The sequence below is a fragment of the Bombina bombina genome, chromosome 7 (genome assembly GCF_027579735.1).
Source record: "Bombina bombina isolate aBomBom1 chromosome 7, aBomBom1.pri, whole genome shotgun sequence".
NCBI lineage: Eukaryota > Metazoa > Chordata > Amphibia > Anura > Bombinatoridae > Bombina > Bombina bombina.
Window position 1 is genome coordinate 434,082,887 of NC_069505.1, and position 16,837 is coordinate 434,099,723.

At 41.4% G+C, this 16,837-nt stretch overlaps 1 protein-coding gene across 1 annotated transcript in view; it reads left to right on the forward strand.

The window, feature by feature from the left end:
- The window catches only part of GUCY2C (guanylate cyclase 2C), a 262,021-nt gene that overhangs the window by 220,951 nt on the left and 24,233 nt on the right, over positions 1-16,837 (forward strand). The window contains exon 23 of the mRNA XM_053689439.1: positions 9,400-9,574. Coding sequence (XP_053545414.1) covers positions 9,400-9,574 — 175 coding nt within the window. The remainder of the gene's footprint in view (positions 1-9,399; positions 9,575-16,837) is intronic.

Here is a 16,837-nt window from a genome sequence, read left to right on the forward strand (position 1 = left end):
AAGCACATAAACATGTCACTATCATTAGTACACTGTGACACTAGCTGGTACTGAGCACATAAACATGTCACTGTCATTAGTACACTGTGGCACTAGCAGGTACTGAGCACATAAATATGTCACTGTCCTTAGTACACTGTGGCACTAGCAGGGACTGAGCACATAAATATGTCACTGTCATTAGCACACTGTGGCACTAGCAGGGTCTGAGCACATAAATATGTCACTGTCATTAGTACACTATGGCACTAGTAGGTACTGAGCACATAAACATGTCACTGTCATTAGTACACTGTGGCACTAGCAGGGACTGAGCATATAAATATGTCACTGTCATTAGTACACGGTGGCACTAGCAGGGACTGAGCACATAAATATGTCACTGTCATTAGTACACTGTGGCACTAGCAGGGAGTGAGCACATAAATATGTCACTGTCAATACTACACTGTGGCACTAGCAGGGACTGAGCACATAAATATGTCACTGTCATAAGTACGCTGTGACACTAGCAGGTACTGAGCACATAAACATGTCACTGTCATTAGTACACTGTGACATTAGCAGGGACTGAGCACATAAACATGTCACTATCATTAGTACACTGTGGCACTAGTAGGTACTGAGCACATAAACATGTCATTGTCATTAGTACACTGTGACACTAGCAGGGACTGAGCACATAAACATGTCACTGTCATTAGTACACTGTGACACTAGCAGGGACTGAGCACATAAACATGTCACTGTCATTAGTACACTGTGATACTAGCAGTTAGTGAGCACATAAACACGTCACTGTCATTAGTACACTGTGACACTAGCAGGTACTGAGCACATAAACATGTCACTGTCATTAGTACACTGTGACACTAGCAGGGACTGAGCACATAAACATGTCACTGTCATTAGTACACTGTGGCATTAGCAGGGACTGAGCACATAAACATGTCACTGTCTTTAGTACACTGTGGTACTAGCAGGGACTGAGCACATAAACATGTCACTGTCATTAGTACACTGGCACTAGCAGGGACTGAGCACATAAACATTTCACTGTTATTAGTACACTGTGGCACTAGCAGGGACTGAGCACATAAACATGTCACTGTCATTAGTACACTGTGGCACTAGTAGGTACTGAGCACATAAACATGTCACTGTCATTAGTACACTGTGGCACTAGCAGGGACTGAGCACATACACATGTCACTGTCATTAGTACACTGGCACTAGCAGGGACTGAGCACATAAACATTTCACTGTTATTAGTACACTGTGACATTAGCAGGGACTGAGCACATAAACATGTCACTGTCATTAGTACACTGTGGCACTAGCAGGTACTAAGCACATAAACATGTCATTGTCATTCGTACACTGTGACACTAGCAGGGACTGAGCACATAAACATGTCACTGTCATTAGTACACTGTGGCACTAGCAGGGACTGAGCACATAAACATGTCACTGTCATTAGTACACTGTGACACTAGCAGGGACTGAGCACATAAACATGTCACTGTCATTAGTACACTGTGATACTAGCAGTTAGTGAGCACATAAACATGTCACTGTCATTAGTACACTGTGATACTAGCAGTTAGTGAGCACATAAACACGTCACTGTCATTAGTTCACTGTGACACTAGCAGGTACTGAGCACATAAACATGTCACTGCCATTAGTACACTGTGTCACTAGCAGGTACTGAGCACATAAACATGTCACTGTCATTAGTACACTGTGGCACTAGCAGGTACTGAGCACATAAATATGTCACTGTCATTAGTACACTGTGGCACTAGCAGGGACTGAGCACATAAATATGTCACTGTCATTAGCACACTGTGGCACTAGCAGGGTCTGAGCACATAAATATGTCACTGTCATTAGTACACTATGGCACTAGTAGGTACTGAGCACATAAACATGTCACTGTCATTAGTACACTGTGGCACTAGCAGGGACTGAGCATATAAATATGTCACTGTCATTAGTACACTGTGGCACTAGCAGGGACTGAGCACATAAATATGTCACTGTCATTAGTACACTGTGGCACTAGCAGGGACTGAGCACATAAATATGTCACTGTCAATACTACACTGTGGCACTAGCAGGGACTGAGCACATAAATATGTCACTGTCATTAGTACGCTGTGACACTAGCAGGTACTGAGCACATAAACATGTCACTGTCATTAGTACACTGTGACATTAGCTGGGACTGAGCACATAAACATGTCACTGTCATTAGTACACTGTGACACTAGCAGGTACTGAGCACATAAACAGGTCACTATCATTAGTACACTGTGGCACTAGCAGTTAGTGAGCACATAAACACGTCACTGTCATTAGTACACTGTGACACTAGCAGGTACTGAGCACATAAACATGTCACTGTCATTAGTACACTGTGACACTAGCAGGGACTGAGCACATAAACATGTCACTGTCATTAGTACACTGTGGCATTAGCAGGGACTGAGCACATAAACATGTCACTGTCTTTAGTACACTGTGGCACTAGCAGGGACTGAGCATATAAATATGTCACTGTCATTAGTACACTGTGGCACTAGCAGGGACTGAGCACATAAATATGTCACTGTCAATACTACACTGTGGCACTAGCAGGGACTGAGCACACAAATATGTCACTGTCATTAGTACGCTGTGACACTAGCAGGTACTGAGCACATAAACATGTCACTGTCATTAGTACACTGTGACATTAGCAGGGACTGAGCACATAAACATGTCACTATCATTAGTACACTGTGGCACTAGTAGGTACTGAGCACATAAACATGTCATTGTCATTAGTACACTGTGAAGATAAGTTAGATATGTCAGGGAGCTCAGTGATGACAGTTGTAGCCTACCCACTATTCACACTCCTCACAGTGTGTGAAAAAATCGTTGAACCAAGAAAAAAGGGGATGTGGGTGGCGCCACTGAAGGCTAACTGTATAACAGATCAAACAAAATCAAATAAATAATATTAATAATGTAATATCAATGTTGTAAATTGATTGCGATCCAATGCATAAAAGAAGTAATAAAATGCCCCTTTGGGTCTAAACACAAGGTAATAACTATAAGTATAGATAAATGGATAAGTCACGGGGCTGAGTTATAACAGTATAAATCACAACATATACTAGTAGGACTCCTATGTAGCTAAAACACACTCAGCTGAAAAATTGTGATACAAATAATGGGGTGTTGAATAAAACTAGTTTAATTAAAGGAACATTTACTAATAAAACATTTTATCACAGGACATTCAGACACATATAGCTATAATAGCACCGGTGCTAACAAACTTTAAAAACCTTAATAGAACAATGTTAAATTCATATAAGACTAAAAGTTAATAACGATAATACTAGCTAAGAATAATAAATAAAGAACTAAATGCATACAAAAAAGGCTCAAAATTCAACCCAAAAATGCAATAAAATGGACATAAGAAAACGTTGTCAAGGAACCTAATACAGCAGCATTTCTCAAAGTCTATTTGGATACCTCTGCTGCGTGAGCACTAGTAATGGTTCTATTTGATACTTTTCCGGACCAGGGTTATAATGTTGCAACATACAGTGAGTAAAGTGATTGTGTCACATGAGTCTTTAAATAACCCGGACTCTTTTTTGGATGTTTGTAACTTTGTAACGAATTTGTGGCTTTATAGCAAACTGGAATTAAGTCACAGAAATAATGCTGGATTTTGAATTGACGATTTTCACTTACTTGAGAAACCACAAACCAGTCTCGGGGTTAAATAACCACCAGGTTAACTTCTTAACAGTTGGAACTTTCACTTAGATGAATTAGACGATGTAGCTGGCAGCTCTAAGTATTTGCTGATGCCGTAAGGGAATTCCTTCTGCTCCGTCGGTAGTCGTATAGGAACTCAGTGCGCGCACTTTTTTTGAAAAAACCCGCTCCTACCGTTCAACCAATCAGCCTTCCTCCTTGCTTGGTCGGTTCAAGCTATTGATCCTGGCTTGATGGTACGGTTCTGGGAGCTCAGTAACTGTTCATGCGAGGCTTTCAATCAGCCTCTCCTTGTCTTGCAAACACTCTCACAGGTGTTTTAGGGAATCAGTACAATCCACGCGTATCGGCTTTAGGCCTTTGTCAAGATCCAAGCAGAGGTATCCAAATAGACTTTGAGAAATGCTGCTGTATTAGGTTCCTTGACAACGTTTTCTTATGTCCATTTTATTGCATTTTTGGGTTGAATTTTGAGCCTTTTTTGTATGCATTTAGTTCTTTATTTATTATTCTTAGCTAGTATTATCGTTATTAACTTTTAGTCTTATATGAATTTAACATTGTTCTATTAAGGTTTTTAAAGTTTGTTAGCACCGGTGCTATTATAGCTATATGTGTCTGAATGTCCTGTGATAAAATGTTTTATTAGTAAATGTTCCTTTAATTAAACTAGTTTTATTCAACACCCCATAATTTGTATCACAATTTTTCAGCTGAGTGTGTTTTAGCTACATAGGAGTCCTACTAGTATATGTTGTGATTTATACTGTTATAACTCAGCCCCGTGACTTATCCATTTATCTATACTTATAGTTATTACCTTGTGTTTAGACCCAAAGGGGCATTTTATTACTTCTTTTATGCATTGGATCGCAATCAATTTACAACATTGATATTACATTATTAATATTATTTATTTGATTTTGTTTGATCTGTTATACAGTTAGCCTTCAGTGGCGCCACCCACATCCCCTTTTTTTTTTTTTTTTTTTTTATTAGTACACTGTGACACTAGCAGGGACTGAGCACATAAGCATGTCACTGTCATTAGTACACTGTGACACTAGCAGGGACTGAGCACATACACATGTCACTGTCATTAGTACACTGTAACACTAGCAGGGACTGAGCACATAAACATGTCACTGTCATTAGTACACTGTGACACTAGCAGGGACTGAGCACATACACATGTCACTGTCATTAGTACACTGTAACACTAGCAGGGACTGAGCACATAAACATGTCACTGTCATTAGTACACTGTGATACTAGCAGTTAGTGAGCACATAAACACGTCACTGTCATTAGTACACTGTGACACTAGCAGGTACTGAGCACATAAACATGTCACTGTCATTAGTATACTGTGACACTAGCAGGGACTGAGCACATAAACATGTCACTGTCATTAGTACACTGTGGCATTAGCAGGGACTGAGCACATAAACATGTCACTGTCTTTAGTACACTGTGGCACTAGCAGGGACTGAGCACATAAACATGTCACTGTCATTAGTACACTGGCACTAGCAGGGACTGAGCACATAAACATTTCACTGTTATTAGTACACTGTGGCACTAGCAGGGACTGAGCACATAAACATGTCACTGTCATTAGTACACTGTGGCACTAGTAGGTACTGAGCACATAAACATGTCACTGTCATTAGTACACTGTGACACTAGCAGGGACTGAGCACATAAACATGTCACTGTCATTAGTACACTGTGGCACTAGCAGGGACTGAGCACATACACATGTCACTGTCATTAGTACACTGGCACTAGTAGGTACTGAGCACATAAACATGTCACTGTCATTAGTACACTGTGACACTAGCAGGGACTGAGCACATAAACATGTCACTGTCATTAGTACACTGTGGCACTAGCAGGGACTGAGCACATACACATGTCACTGTCATTAGTACACTGTGGCACTAGCAGGGACTGAGCACATACACATGTCACTGTCATTAGTACACTGGCACTAGCAGGGACTGAGCACATAAACATATCACTGTCATTAGTACACTGTGGCACTAGCAGGGACTGAGCACATACACATGTCACTGTCATTAGTACACTGGCACTAGCAGGGACTGAGCACATAAACATTTCACTGTTATTAGTACACTGTGACATTAGCAGGGACTGAGCACATAAACATGTCACTGTCATTAGTACACTGTGGCACTAGCAGGTACTAAGCACATAAACATGTCATTGTCATTCGTACACTGTGACACTAGCAGGGACTGAGCACATAAACATGTCACTGTCATTAGTACACTGTGGCACTAGCAGGGACTGAGCACATAAACATGTCACTGTCATTAGTACACTGTGACACTATCAGGGACTGAGCACATAAACATGTCACTGTCATTAGTACACTGTGATACTAGCAGTTAGTGAGCACATAAACATGTCACTGTCATTAGTACACTGTGATACTAGCAGTTAGTGAGCACATAAACACGTCACTGTCATTAGTTCACTGTGACACTAGCAGGTACTGAGCACATAAACATGTCACTGCCATTAGTACACTGTGTCACTAGCAGGTACTGAGCACATAAACATGTCACTGTCATTAGTACACTGTGGCACTAGCAGGTACTGAGCACATAAATATGTCACTGTCATTAGTACACTGTGGCACTAGCAGGGACTGAGCACATAAATATGTCACTGTCATTAGCACACTGTGGCACTAGCAGGGTCTGAGCACATAAATATGTCACTGTCATTAGTACACTATGGCACTAGTAGGTACTGAGCACATAAACATGTCACTGTCATTAGTACACTGTGGCACTAGCAGGGACTGAGCATATAAATATGTCACTGTCATTAGTACACTGTGGCACTAGCAGGGACTGAGCACATAAATATGTCACTGTCATTAGTACACTGTGGCACTAGCAGGGACTGAGCACATAAATATGTCACTGTCAATACTACACTGTGGCACTAGCAGGGACTGAGCACATAAATATGTCACTGTCATTAGTACGCTGTGACACTAGCAGGTACTGAGCACATAAACATGTCACTGTCATTAGTACACTGTGACATTAGCAGGGACTGAGCACATAAACATGTCACTATCATTAGTACACTGTGGCACTAGCAGTTAGTGAGCACATAAACACGTCACTGTCATTAGTACACTGTGACACTAGCAGGTACTGAGCACATAAACATGTCACTGTCATTAGTACACTGTGACACTAGCAGGGACTGAGCACATAAACATGTCACTGTCATTAGTACACTGTGGCATTAGCAGGGACTGAGCACATAAACATGTCACTGTCATTAGTACACTGTGACACTAGCAGGTACTGAGCACATAAGCATGTCACTGTCATTAGTACACTGTGACACTAGCAGGTACTGAGCACATAAGCATGTCACTGTCATTAGTACACTGTGACACTAGCAGGTACTGAGCACATAAACATGTCACTGTCTTTAGTACACTGTGGCACTAGCAGGGACTGAGCATATAAATATGTCACTGTCATTAGTACACTGTGGCACTAGCAGGGACTGAGCACATAAATATGTCACTGTCATTAGTACACTGTGGCACTAGCAGGGACTGAGCACATAAATATGTCACTGTCAATACTACACTGTGGCACTAGCAGGGACTGAGCACATAAATATGTCACTGTCATTAGTACGCTGTGACACTAGCAGGTACTGAGCACATAAACATGTCACTGTCATTAGTACACTGTGACATTAGCAGGGACTGATCACATAAACATGTCACTATCATTAGTACACTGTGGCACTAGTAGGTACTGAGCACATAAACATGTCATTGTCATTAGTACACTGTGACACTAGCAGGGACTGAGCACATAAGCATGTCACTGTCATTAGTACACTGTGACACTAGCAGGGACTGAGCACATTAACATGTCACTGTCATTAGTACACTGTGATACTAGCAGTTAGTGAGCACATAAACACGTCACTGTCATTAGTACACTGTGACACTAGCAGGTACTGAGCACATAAACATGTCACTGTCATTAGTACACTGTGACACTAGCAGGGACTGAGCACATAAACATGTCACTGTCATTAGTACACTGTGGCATTAGCAGGGACTGAGCACATAAACATGTCACTGTCTTTAGTACACTGTGGCACTAGCAGGGACTGAGCACATAAACATGTCACTGTCATTAGTACACTGTGGCACTAGCAGGGACTGAGCACATAAACATTTCACTGTTATTAGTACACTGTGGCACTAGCAGGGACTGAGCACATAAACATGTCACTGTCATTAGTACACTGTGGCACTAGTAGGTACTGAGCACATAAACATGTCACTGTCATTAGTACACTGTGACATTAGCAGGGACTGAGCACATAAACATGTCACTGTCATTAGTACAGTGTGGCACTAGCAGGTACTAAGCACATAAACATGTCATTGTCATTCGTACACTGTGACACTAGCAGGAACTGAGCACATAAACATGTCACTGTCATTAGTACACTGTGGCACTAGCAGGGACTGAGCACATAAACATGTCACTGTCATTAGTACACTGTGACACTAGCAGGGACTGAGCACATAAACATGTCACTGTCATTAGTACACTGTGATACTAGCAGTTAGTGAGCACATAAACATGTCACTGTCATTAGTACACTGTGATACTAGCAGTTAGTGAGCACATAAACACGTCACTGTCATTAGTTCACTGTGACACTTGCAGGTACTGAGCACATAAACATGTCACTGTCATTAGTACACTGTGACACTAGCAGGGACTGAGCACATAAACATGTCACTGTCATTAGTACACTGTGGCACTAGCAGGGACTGAGCACATAAACATGTCACTGTCATTAGTACACTGGCACTAGCAGGGACTGAGCACATAAACATTTCACTGTTATTAGTACACTGTGGCACTAGCAGGGACTGAGCACATAAACATGTCACTGTCATTAGTACACTGTGGCACTAGTAGGTACTGAGCACATAAACATGTCACTGTCATTAGTACACTGTGACATTAGCAGGGACTGAGCACATAAACATGTCACTGTCATTAGTACACTGTGGCACTAGCAGGTACTAAGCACATAAACATGTCATTGTCATTAGTACACTGTGACACTAGCAGGGACTGAGCACATAAACATGTCACTGTCATTAGTACACTGTGACACTAGCAGGGACTGAGCACATAAACATGTCACTGTCATTAGTACACTGTGACACTAGCAGGTACTGAGCACATAAACATGTCACTGTCATTAGTACACTGTGACACTAGCAGGTACTGAGCACATAAACATGTCACTGTCATTAGTACACTGTGACACTATCAGAGACTGAGCACATAGACATGTCACTGTCATTAGTACACTGTGACACTATCAGGGACTGAGCACATAAACATGTCACTGTCATTAGTACACTGTGGCACTAGCAGGTACTGAGCACATAAACATGTCACTGTCATTAGTACACTGTGGCACTAGCAGGGACTGAGCACATAAATATTAGTTACATTAGTACATTTTGACCCCTGCTCATACCTAGCAGTTCCTGTCATTCTATAGGTTGAGACGATCGGTGATGCATACATGGTAGTCAGTGGTTTGCCAAACCGTAATGGGAATAGACACGCAGTAGATATTTGCAGAATGGCTTTGGAAATCCTGAGCTTTATGGGGTCTTTTGAATTGCTGCATTTACCCAGTTTGCCCATCTGGATAAGGATCGGGATTCACTCTGGTAAGGTAATCGCTGCTAGATGTGGCGCCTAACTTTTCACTTGTGTACCCTAACATCTACTTGTGATCTGTAACAGGCTGTGTATTACCTATAGAGGGTGGGATTACAAAAATGTTACGCTATTGAGCTCTAACAGCTGCTATACTTGCGCTCATATTACAAGTTAAAAGTAAAATGTTACCTCGTGAGCACTAACATCTGCAGGTCAGACAATGCGACTAAATCCCTTTCCCCATAGACTTCTTCTATGGTGCACGATAGCTATAGCTATATTTATTCTTGTGTATGTATTATGTATATATCTCACAATGACAAAAAGAATGTATCCAGCGCAGAGGGAATGTGTTAAAATAAAGGCAATACAATATCCAAACAAATGGCAGTGTGCAAAAGATCAATGTAGCTAAAAGTTCAGTTATACTGTATGTATTTCCTAGTGTTGAAAAACAGTCTCAACCGTAGATCGTATATGAACGATAACTTCCTGCAAAAATAGACAGGTGGAATACCTACTTATGAGAAGTGACCTCAATCCTATGAGGTAAGAACACGGCAGAGCGGAGGGGAGGGTGAAGCCCACACTGGAATTCTGGATTATATAGTCAGATCGAAGGGTGCGACTTCTCACCACCTCCCTAAACCGAAAACTATCGCCTAGATTTAGAGTTTTGCGGCTGAAGGGGTGCATTAGCTACGCGTCTTTTTTTTTCTAGCGCTGCTTCTAAACAACGCTGGTATTTAGAGTTCTCTGAAGGGCTGCGTTAGGCTCCAAAAAGGGAGCGTAAAGGCATATTTACCGCCACTTCAACCCTCAATACCAGCGTTGCTTACGGTAGCGGCTAGCTGGAAAAACGTGCTCGTGCACGATTCCCCCATAGGAAACAATTGGGCAGTTTGGGCTGAAAAAAACCTAACACCTGCAAAAAGCAGCGTTAAGCTCCTAACGCAGTCCCATTGTTTCCTATGGGGAAACAGTTTCTAAGTCTGCACCTAACACCCTAACATGAACCCCAAGTCTAAACACCCCTAACCTTACACTTATTAACCCCTAATCTGCCGCCCCCGCTATCGCTGACACCTGCATTATACTATTAACCCCTAATCTGCCGCTCCGGACACCGCCGCAACCTACATTATACCTATGTACCCCTAATCTGCTGCCCCCAACATCGCCGACACCTACATAATATTTATTAACCCCTAATCTGCCCCCCCCAACGTCGCCGCTACCTTACCTACACTTATTAACCCCTAATCTGCCTCTCCGCTACTCTAATAAATGTATTAACCCCTAAACTGCCGCACTCCCGCCTCGCAAACCTTATAATAAATAGTATTAACCCCTAATCTGCCCTCCCTAACATCGCTGCCACCTAACTTCAAGTATTTACCCCTAATCTGCCGACCGGACCTTGCCGCTACTCTAATATATGTAGTAACCCCTAAAGCTAAGTCTAACCCTAACCCTAACATCCCCCTAAATTAAATATCATTTTAATCTAACGAAATAAATTAAATCTTATTAACTAAAGTATTCCTATTTAAAACTGAATACTTACCTGTAAAATAAACCCTAATATAGCTACAATATAACGAATAATTATATTGTAGCTATTTTAGGATTTATATTTATTTTACAGGCAACTTTGTATTTATTTTAACTAGGTACAATAGCTATTAAATAGTTAATAACTATTTAATAGCTACCTAGTTAAAATAAGTACAAAATTACCTGTAAAATAAATCCTAACCTAAGTTACAATTAAACCTAACACTACACTATAATTAAATAAATTACCTACAATTACCTACAATTAAATAAACTAAACTAAATTACAAAATAAAAAACACTAAATTACAAAAAATAAAAAAAGATTACAAGAATTTTAAGCTAATTACACCTACTCTAAGCCCCCTAATAAAATAACAAAGCCCCCCCCCAAAAAAAAAAATCCCTACCCTAATCTAAATTACAAAAGTTAACAGCTCTATTACCAGCCCTTAAAAGGGCTTTTTGCGGGGCATGCCCCAAAGTAATCAGCTCTTTTGCCTGTAAAAAACCCCACAATACCACCCCCCAACATTGAAACCCACCACCCACATACCCCTACTCTAACCCAAACCCCCCTTAAATAAACCTAACACTACCCCCCGAAGATCTCCCTACCTTGAGTCGTCTTCACCCAACCGGGCCGAAGTCTTCATCCGATGGGGCAGAAGAGGACATCTAGACCGGCAGCAGTCTTCATCCTATCCGGGCAGAAGAGGACATCCGGACCGGCAGACATCTTCATACAAGCGGCATATTCTATCTTCATCCATCCGGGTAGTCGTCGGGGAAGGAGGATGTTCCGCACTGGAGGTCTTGAAGATGGAGCCGCTCCTCGTTGGATGGATGAAGATAGAAGATGCCGCTTGGATGAAGATGTCTGCCGGTCCGGATGTCCTCTTCTGCCCGGATAGGATGAAGACTTCTGCCAGTCTGGATGTCCTCTTCTGCCCCATCGGATGAAGACTTCGGCCCGGTTGGGTGAAGACGACTCAAGGTAAGGAGATCTTCAGGGGGGTAGTGTTAGGTTTATTTAAGGGGGGTTTGGGTTAGAGTAGGGGTATGTGGGTGGTGGGTTTTAATGTTGGGGGGTGGTATTGTGTTTTTTTTTACAGGCAAAAGAGCTGATTACTTTGGGGCATGCCCCGCAAAAAGCCCTTTTAAGGGCTGGTAATAGAGCTGTTAACTTTTGTAATTTAGATTAGGGTAGGGAATTTTTTTTATTTTGGGGGGCTTTGTTATTTTATTAGGGGGCTTAGATTAGGTGTAATTATCTTAAAATTCTTGTAATCTTTTTTTATTTTTTGTAATTTAGTGTTTGTTTGTTTTTTGTAATTTAGTTTAGTTTATTTAATTGTAGGTAATTGTAGGTAATTTATTTAATTATAGTGTAGTGTTAGGTTTAATTGTAACTCAGGTTAGGATTTATTTTACAGGTAATTTTGTAATTATTTTAACTAAGTAGCTATTAAATAGTAAATAACTATTTAATAGCTATTGTACCTAGTTAAAATAAATATAAAGTTGCCTTTAAAATAAATATAAATCCTAAAATAGCTACAATATAATTATGTGTTATATTGTAGCTATATTAGGGTTTATTTTACAGGTATTTAGTTTTAAATAGGAATACTTTAGTTAATAAGATTTAATTTATTTAGTTAGATTAAAATTATATTTAACTTAGGGGGGTGTTAGGGTTAGCTTTAGGGGTTACTACATTTATTAGAGTAGCGGCGAGGTCCGGTCGGCAGATTAGGGGTTAATACTTGAAATTAGGTGGCGGCGATGTTAGGGAGGGCAGATTAGGGGTTAATACTATTTATTATAGGGTTTGCGAGGCGGGAGTGCGGCGGTTTAGGGGTTAATAACTTTATTAGAGTAGCGGCGAGGTCAGGTCGGCAGATAAGGGGTTAATAAGTGTAGGTAAGGTAGCAACGACGTTGGGGGGGCAGATTAGGGGTTAATAAATATAATATAGGTGTTAGCGATGTTAGGGGCAGCAGATTAGGGGTTCATAGGGATAATGTAGGTGGCGGCGGTGTTCGGTCGGCAGATTAGGGGTTAAAATTTTTTATTATAGTGGCGGCGATGTGGGAGGACCTCGGTTTAGGGGTACATAGGTAGTTTATGGGTGTTAGTGTACTTTAGAGCACTGTAGTTAAGAGATTTATAAACCGGCGTTAGCCCAGAAAACTCTTAACTACAGCCTTTCCATGGGCGGTATCAGTTTTGTCGGTAGAGTTGTAACGCTCACTTCAGCCAGGACTCTAAATACCGGCGTTAGGAAGATCCCATTGAAAAGATAGGATACGCAATTGGCGTAAGGGGATCTGCGGTATGGAAAAGTCGCGGCTTGTGAGCGTTAGACCTTACCTACATGACTCTAAATACCAGCGGGCGGCCAAAAGTAGCGTTAGGACCCCTTAACGCTGCTTTTGACGGCTACCACAGAACTCTAAATCTAGGCGTCTTTTCTTTCTAATGACATGATGAGTCCACGGATCATCATTAATCACTGTTGGGAATATCACTCCTGCCCAGCAGGAGGCAGCAAAGAGCACCACAGCAAAGCTGTTAAATATCACCTCCCTTCTATCCCACCCCAGTCATTCTCTTTTCCTACGTTAGTGTAAGGAAGTGGTAAAGTTAGGTGTTAGTAAAAGATTCTTCAATGAAGAGTTTATTATTTTTCAGTAGTACAAGATTGTGCTGCTTTGTTCTGGGGTGTAGCCGTAGTCCATATCAGTCTCTTCAGTAGAGCAGTGGTGGCTTAGAGCAATGGGAACTTGTGGGACATAATTCTCACTGCGTCTCCCATATATTTATGCTGCCGTAATCCTGAAAGCCTGAGTAAGATTACTCAGTCTTTATCTCTTTTTCCACAGGTCCATGTGAGGGAGAGGACCTCTCAAACCTAGTGAGCTGCCTTGTTGCCTGGCAGATTTATGAGGTAAGTGCTGACTTTATTTTTTCTGGGACTAGTAAAGAAAAAGGATTCAGAAAAAGTTTGGGCACTTTATTCAATAGGGACAGTATGGAATGATACAGTAGGAATTGTCTTGAATAAATACTGATAAATAGTTCTAACCTTAGCCTCCATTGTTGGCGCCTGGATACACTATTTTCACTTAATCCATTTTAGGTGGTAGCTAGGTACCACCACTCCGGGCATACAAGGTTTAGTTGGCGCTGAGATACACGTACACTTAATGATACAGTAATCCTAATGTACTTAAGGGGATTATATATATGGCAGCATTTGCAGGCACTGGGGACTTGAGGAGATAGGCTCAATGTTACTTATTTATTACGGAGCTTCACATAAAATGTCGACTGACACGTTTATTTTGACACGCCCACGATGGGCGGGGCTTGTGTGGCGGTAGAATTATCTGTTGTGCACATATTTTCTCTCAATTACGTTATATGAATGAGAGAAATCTGGCTATTTGCCGTTTTTAGTTAAAACGGATTAAAGATAGTTTAACATTATTTACAACAGCTCTGTTTTGGTTCCGGTTTTCATATACATTATCTCCGGTAATCCAACACGATTGACATCTCAGTAGAGCAGTAAAAAATAAAGCAATTACGTTTTGTCAGTTAAAAAACAAAACAGTTACGTTTTTTTTGCAGTTCATCAAAAATAAAGCAGTTACTGTTTAAAATTTAAAGAGACAGTAACGTTTTTTTCTGTATAAAATTTTAGTAAAATTTTATGTTTTTATTTCATTTCTGTTAAGAGGGATCAAGACTCTGTTATAGATTACAGATATCCTTTTTGTTTAAATGATTATATAGTCCACCAGTCCTTTTTCTGTTCCTCATGTGTTGAGAGAACACAAAATTTTAGCTTTTTGACCTAATATTGTTTAGGAGTTTTTTTACAATGTTCAAAATATGCCGCAGTTTTTCTCCTCAGGTGTCCCAATTTTTTTTATTAATAATACAGTGCCATGCTTTTCCTCCCAATTCCCTTGCTACAGGGAAAGCGCAAGAGGAAATGTAAAAAATCAGTGTGTATGGTTTCTGTCACGACTGTATCTATTCTGGACTTTCCCTCTCATAAGTTTGAAGAAGAGAATATTTCGGTATCACCTGAGGGTAAGATCTCAGATTCCGACAGTGTAATTCCTTCCTCTGATGCTGAAGTTGTATCCTTCAGATTTAAGCTAGAGCACCTCTGTTTACTACTTAAGGAGGTTTTAGCTACCCTGGATGACTCTGATACTACTGTCGTAGGCAATCCTAAACGATTCCTTACAAGGGAAGGATCTTGTTTGGGCTTGGTTTGAAGGAGATAATTTCTGATATTACGGGAGATAAGGGACATTTCCTCCCTCAAGATATGAGAAATAAACAAAAAGAACGTCAGAGTAATTTTCGTTCCTTTCAGAATTTCAAGAGAAATCCTTCCACTCCCTCCTCCAAGCAGGAGCAGTCCAAGTCTTCCTGGAGACCCAATCAGTCTAGGAAAGCAATCCAAGAAGCCAGCTGTTGGGCCAAAGACAGCATGAAGGACCTGCCTCCAATCCGGGACCGGATCTTGTGGTGGGCAGGTTTTCCTTCTTCACTCAGTCTTGGGTTCGAGATGTTCAAGACATTGTGTCCCAGGGATACAAACTATAGTTCAAGACCTTTCCTCTCAAGATTATCTGAAGACCAGACAAAAAGAGAGGCGTTCTTTCACTGTGTACGGGACCTCTCCGACGTGGGAGTGATTGTTCCTGTTCCAATGCAGGAACGAGGTTCTATTCCAATCTGTTCGTGGTTCTCAAGAAGGAGGGAACCTTCAGACCAATTTTAGATCTCAAAAATCTAAAGTTTCTCAGAGTGCCATCCTTCAAGATGGAAACTATTCGTTCCATTCTTCCTCTGGTCCAAGAGGGTCAATTTATGACCATGGTGGATTTAAAAGACGCATACCTGCATGTTCCCATCCACAGGGACCTTCACAAGTTTCTGTTTGCCTTTCTAGACAAACACTTCCAGTTCAAGGCTCTTCCATTCGGTCTTGCCACAGGTCCCAGAATTTTCTCAAAGGTTCTGGGATCCCTGCTGGCGGTGCTCCGATTACGGGGCATTGCAGTACCACCTTATCTGGATGATATTCTAGTTCAGGCGCCTTACTTTCAACAAGCAAGATCACACGCGGAAATGTTGTTATCTTTCCTGCGGTCTCACGGATGGATTCCAACTACAAGGGTAGTTTTCTTGAGAACCCTAATAGACTCCTCATCAATGAAAATTTTTCTGACAGAAGTCAGGAAATCAAAGATTTTCGATTCTTGCCTAGCACTTCAGTCCTCTCCTAGGCCATCAGTGACTCAGTGCATGGAGGTAATTGGGCTGATGGTAGCAGCAATGGACATCATCCCGTTTACCCGTTTCCACCTCAGACTTCTGCAGTTAATCATGCTCAGGCAGTGGAACGGAGATTATGTGGATCTGTCTCCGCGATTACAGCTGGAGCAGGAGACAAGGGATCTCTTCTTTGGTGGTTGTCTCAGGATCATCCCTCCCAGGGAACCTGCTTTTGCAGATCTTTCTGTGTGATTGTGACAACAAATACCAGCCTTCTAGAATGGGGAGCAGTTTGGGGCTCTCTAAAGGCTCAGGGAACATGGACTCGGTCGGAGTCTGTTCTACCCATAAACATTCTGGAATTGAGAGCAATCTTCAATGCTCTCCTGGCCTGGCCTCAGTTAGCT